Raw genomic sequence first — 5,696 nt, forward strand, 5'->3', positions numbered from 1 at the left:
AAAATAAAACTAAGTACCAATAAAATAATTGCCTGACTTCAAAGTGCAGGTTATTGGCCTGCATTTACGGTTTTCAATCATAAATGCTGTGGGTGTTTTTCCTTCATAAAAGTGGCTCGGATTTGTGGGAAAAGTGATTACGCTGCAGATCTGCACCCCACTGCCCAACGCTGACCTTAGTGACCCAGGCTTAGCAGAAAAAGACACAGGTAGCAACTTCATATGCCTACATTAATCATGTCATGTGTCCCTTACAGGCGTCATTAACACACTGCTTCCTTTGCTTTTACCTGTGCCGTTTGTAAAACTAAAATAATCACTTAACGTGAATACTTTCATTTTACGGCAAAAAAAAAAAAAATAAATAAAAACATGCCTGTAATCAACACATTTTTTATTGCCATTACATTGTTGTAGAAAAAGAAAAAAAAATAAACCTCATAATAATCAACTCAAGTAGTACATAAGATTATTTAATACCAGGATTCTTAATTTATGGGACAATAAGGTACAGAAGAAATTATTAAAAATATATGTATACTAAAAAAAAAACAAAACCAAAAAAAAAACAACAGGGCAAATTATCTCGAGAAACAACGACTTAAATGTAACTTTGATTAAATTAAAATAAAATACTAAAAAAAAAAGCATGCACAATCACTGCTGGAATTTGCAATCTAATTTGCTTTTTTTAACAAAGATAAAAATGTAGTGAAAGTCATTTCATACATAAATATAGCCATTCATATTTCAGAAAAGTTTTAAAGCAAGGACACCAGTCTTTGATCATTTACACTGTGACACTGTTCATCTGTTTGTGATGAATTGTGTTCCTATTGAGCGAAAGCCTCATGATACTGTAGGCTAAAGGCAGAAGTAAATGTAAAAACTCCAAATACATATATAACTGAACAAGTGCTGCCCTCTACTGACTGCAAGTCACTTTAACATTGCGTTACTGAAAACTGTAAAGAATAAACTAAGTGTGCAGGAAAAGAGAAAATCAGAGGACAAACATTTATAAAAAATCATTAAAAACAGGGACAAAGCGTCTAAGGAGTTTCTCCTTTTTTACACAATTTGCACCTTAAAACTCATTAAAAACCTGTGCCTAAGAAACAAGGGAGCCAGCAGCATTTGTGCACGCATCCAATGGGCTTTTCCAACTCTAGTGATTCTTTGAATCCTCCTCGTACCATGGAACTGGGCCGTTCAGGAAACCAGCAGAGCCAGCCCACTTGAAAAGTCAACGTTTTTTTAAATAAACTGAGGACTGAGGTACACGTGACCTCAAAAGTCACTGAGGATACTGATGTCGGCGAACTCCTTACGGTAGCGGTGAGCAGACAGGGCGAGGAGGATAGACCACTTGAGGCTCATGAAGCTCCAAACACAGGACAGGTAGAGGCTCTGAGGATTGGTCAGCGCTGCAGACGACACACAGACACACTGCATTTAATGGACCACTTCAAACGACATTCACATCACTCCAAAAACTAGGGATGTCCCGATACAACTTTTTCTTTTCCAATATGTTACCGATATGGCAGTCTTTGTGTATCAGCCGATACCGATATAGATCCGACATCAGCAGGAATCATACATACTTTTACTACTTTTTTAAATTATTCATATAAAAATAATAATTACTTATTTATTATTATAGTGTGGAATGTTAGAAAAGGCTTGATCAAGTGATGTCACTCAAACAGAGAACAATAGTCAGCAACAGTAGGGATGAGAAAAACTGACCCATTTATTATTAACCAATTAGTTACATATATTTTAACATTCAATATAATATCTACAGTATTCTACTATTGAATAAAATGAATGAAAAATGAATTGAAAAAATAATAATGAAATAATAAAAAAATAAAATAAAATTGAAAAAAAATCGGAAATTTGAATCCGATATTCATTTTCAGGCTGATATCGAACCGATATCCGATATGACATCTTGTCATGCGATATATCGTTAATACTAGGGGTGTTGAAAAAAATCAATTAGGCGATATATCACAATATTACGTTGCGTGATTCCCGGAATGATTCAAAATGCATCCATACTGATTTTTTTTTTTTAATTTAAAAACAAAAAAATAATCTTTTTTTACCTTTAACCAGGAAAGTCTTTTCCACAGCAGGAGACATTGTAACAGAAAGTACTAACTTTCTGCATTTATTTGTTGTTCTAGGCATATACCTCAGTTAAGTTGCACTAAAGTCATGTTGCACTAAAGTCAAAGTTGGTTTAAAAGCCACAGACGATTGTATGTTATTTTTTTTATTTTTAGTTGTTGGCACACGGCATTTTAAAGCTAATGTTTTGAGTGTAAAATATGCCAATAAAATATATTTCATACATAATGTTCTCATGAAGGTGTACATTAGTTTCTTAATATATATATCATATATATATAAAAATCACAATAATTGCCTTATACTTTAATATCATGATATATTGTATCGTATGATATCATGACCTATGTATCGGGATACAAATCGTATCGCCAGATGCCAGGCAATCCACACCCCTAGTTAATACACGTTTTATAGGCTTACCAATCTTAATCCTGGATATGATTCTAACATTCCCATCTATTTATGAAGCCAAATGTCTCCCTCATAGATGGCTGCGTGTAAGTTATGATGTCGCCACAAAACAAAGAAATATTAATATTAGGAGTAAAAATCTTGGCTTTAGTAATGATTGCTACGTATGTGTTAACACGAGGGAATATCTTAAAATATATCATTTCTTACACTCATTGTTGCTTATAGCAACGGACAGGAAACTGATGAAGGCTACAACAGCCAGCACAAAGAAGAAGGTCCCGACTATGAAGAAAAACTTAAGGCCCTTCAGCCACGTCCGCCAGTAGTCCTTCAGGTACATGACGTGGATGATGAGGGTCCACAGAGCCAGCACACCTGAGACGGAGCACACCACACACAATGTACACACACATGCCTCAACAGCACATCATCATTATTATTATTATTATTTTACTTTACTTTTTCCCTGAGAAATGTGCGTCAATTGTCATTATATGCATTTCATGTGTGGAAATTAAAAAAGACAATGGTAAAGCAAGGACATAATCTGAAATGAGGCCAATATTACAGAGAAAAGTGCACCACATGTTGAGCTTGATTCAACAATCAGAGAATCAATCCAAATAATTTTAATAATTGGTACCAAAAACAGATATTTATTAATCTAGCTTCTCCTTTGCTTGTAATTGATTTGTCTTCAATAATCCAAATGTAATCTGGTAAATGTTCTGATTACTCACCCTGGCCATAGAGGGACTACTTCAGCTGATGTTATTACTGTAACCTCACAGCTTGACTGACTGTTGTAAATATCTGTATCATATTTGTGTATTTGTATTATTATTTTTTGTAAATGTATATACAATTTGTATATTTGTGTTTGTATTGTTAGTAGTAGTATTATCTATTTTACTTTATTTTTTACTACTGTAATGTGTATCTAATCCTTATTTTTAACAGTTTTTTACTTAATTATACAACTTATTTAACGTTTATTATTTTATTTGTGATATTTTCTACAGCGGTTGTAACAAAAGCAGTTTCCCTCTGGGATTAATAAAGGAATTCTGATTCTGATTACTATTTCCTGTTTACACAGCTGAATCTGATTACGTGTAATCATTATGATTAGTAACAAGCCTCTGCTGACAGTCAGGTGTGTTGGAACTAGGGCTGAGACAACACTATTTTGTCCCAAAACAATTTTTTTCACAATACTTGTGTGTCGATCACCGCTTAGGGCCCCTACAAATCTTGGGTCCCTAAGCGGGATACCTTTTGGGGGCCCCACACTGCAACTCATGGACAGAAGAAACACAAAAGCAGATACTGTATTCTAGGGATGTCCCAATACAACTTTTTCACTTCCAATATGATACCGATATTGCAGTCTGATTATTGGCCAATACCGATATGAATCCGATAAGATATCTGCACAAATCATACATACTTTTATTACTTATTTTGTAGTGTGGAATGTTCAAGAGATTTTACTCAAACAGAGAACAATAGTCAACAATTTAAGTTCACTTCAGTTATTTTTTACAGTCAGTACATGGTGGGAACAACTGAACGCTGGAACAAAAACTTATCAGAGCACTTGTATCTGAGATTTTAGATGCAGTCCGATAAAATCCGATATTGGTTTTCTGGCTGATATCGAACCAATATCAGATATCAATATCGGATCGGGACACCCCTACCGTATTTTATTATAAACCAAATTAATATTTTTTTTCCCTCTATGATCATGATGGCCATAGTTTACTAAATGCTCCTTTACGTCTGGATGTCAAACACTTTAAATTACATTAACTCTGATGTACCGCTTTAACCTAGAGGGTAAAATTAAATGTATGAAAAGCCACTCTCATGGAAGATTAATAAATACAACAAAAAAGTTAAAGCCTGAATTTAAATGTATTCATAAATGATAATTTTTAATAAGCCAATAATTTATTTGCATAAAGGATTCCTTACACTTCCAACTGCTGCAGAAACACAATGAACAAGGTAAAAAAATGAAAAATTCTTTAAAACAACAACAACAAAAAAGTAATGGTAAACATGAACAGAAATAGAAAAAATTTTAAAAAACTTATTGCAACAAAATGAATAGGAATAGTAGGGGTGTCCCAATCCGATATCGGTCCTATATTAGCCTGAAAACAAATATCGGATTCAAATGTCCAGATTTACAGATTTTTTTTTATTATTTTTTTTAATTTCTCAAATTTATTTTTTATTCATTTTATTCAATAGTAGAACACTGTAGATATTATGTTGAAGGTTAAAATGCATGTAACCAATTGGTTAATAATAAATGGATCAGTTTTTCTCATACCTACTGTTGCTGAATATTGTTCTCTGTTTGAGTGACATCACTTGACCAAGTCTTTTCTAACATTACACACTACAAAATAAGTAATTATTACTTTTTTTATTAAAGAAAAAAATAAAAAATGTATAATTAACAAAAAATGTAAGATTCATGCTGATATCGGATCAAAATCGGTATTGGCCAATACGCAAGGCTGCAATATCGGTATCATATTGGAAATGAAAAAGTTGTATCGGGACATCCCTATTGAATAGTATTTTTAAAATGATAAATGTAATATTTTCTGAAAAGGAGCCTCAAAAAATAGTCTAAACATCCAAATTAAAAATGTAATTAAAATATTGTTTAGAACTTCAAAGCAAAACATTACAGCTTAATTACTTCCAACCACTTTTTTGATATTTCTTCTTCTTACTAATGACTATATGTTTGTTTTTCTTGCCTCGGTCGGTCATCACAGGTCACCTGATGTTGGCATAGCACTGACTCTTTTGCAATGGCTCCCTATAGCTTCAAAAAAACTATTGAAATAAAAGAGGTGTTATTTTTTTACAGAGGCTAATAATATATAATGACAAATAAAATCATGATATAACAATTTGTTAACCTAAAAATAAAGATACTGTTATGTTATTTCTTGATGTTCATTTATTTTATCTTATTTTAAACAGTTTTTAAATTGCCATTTACATGATGAAGATAAAGCAAATCAAATTAAACCAAACATTATTCTATATAATTTTAACTGTATAGAATTCAATACACTGTATTGTCTTCATTAAGAAGGTTTTTTTGG

The 5,696-nt window shown here is 32.5% G+C and overlaps 1 protein-coding gene across 1 annotated transcript in view; it reads right to left on the bottom strand.

The window, feature by feature from the left end:
* Positions 1–500: 500 nt before the first annotated feature.
* Positions 501–5,696, bottom strand: part of slc48a1b (solute carrier family 48 member 1b) — a 7,809-nt gene continuing 2,613 nt past the window's right edge. Inside the window, exons 2-3 of the mRNA XM_028447118.1 lie at positions 2,767–2,934; positions 501–1,427 (exon numbers count right to left, since the gene is read on the bottom strand). Of these exons, the coding sequence (XP_028302919.1) occupies positions 1,291–1,427; positions 2,767–2,934 (305 nt within the window). The 3' untranslated portion in view covers positions 501–1,290. The remainder of the gene's footprint in view (positions 1,428–2,766; positions 2,935–5,696) is intronic.

This window comes from Gouania willdenowi, chromosome 5 (genome assembly GCF_900634775.1).
Source record: "Gouania willdenowi chromosome 5, fGouWil2.1, whole genome shotgun sequence".
Taxonomy (NCBI): Eukaryota; Metazoa; Chordata; class Actinopteri; order Blenniiformes; family Gobiesocidae; genus Gouania; species Gouania willdenowi.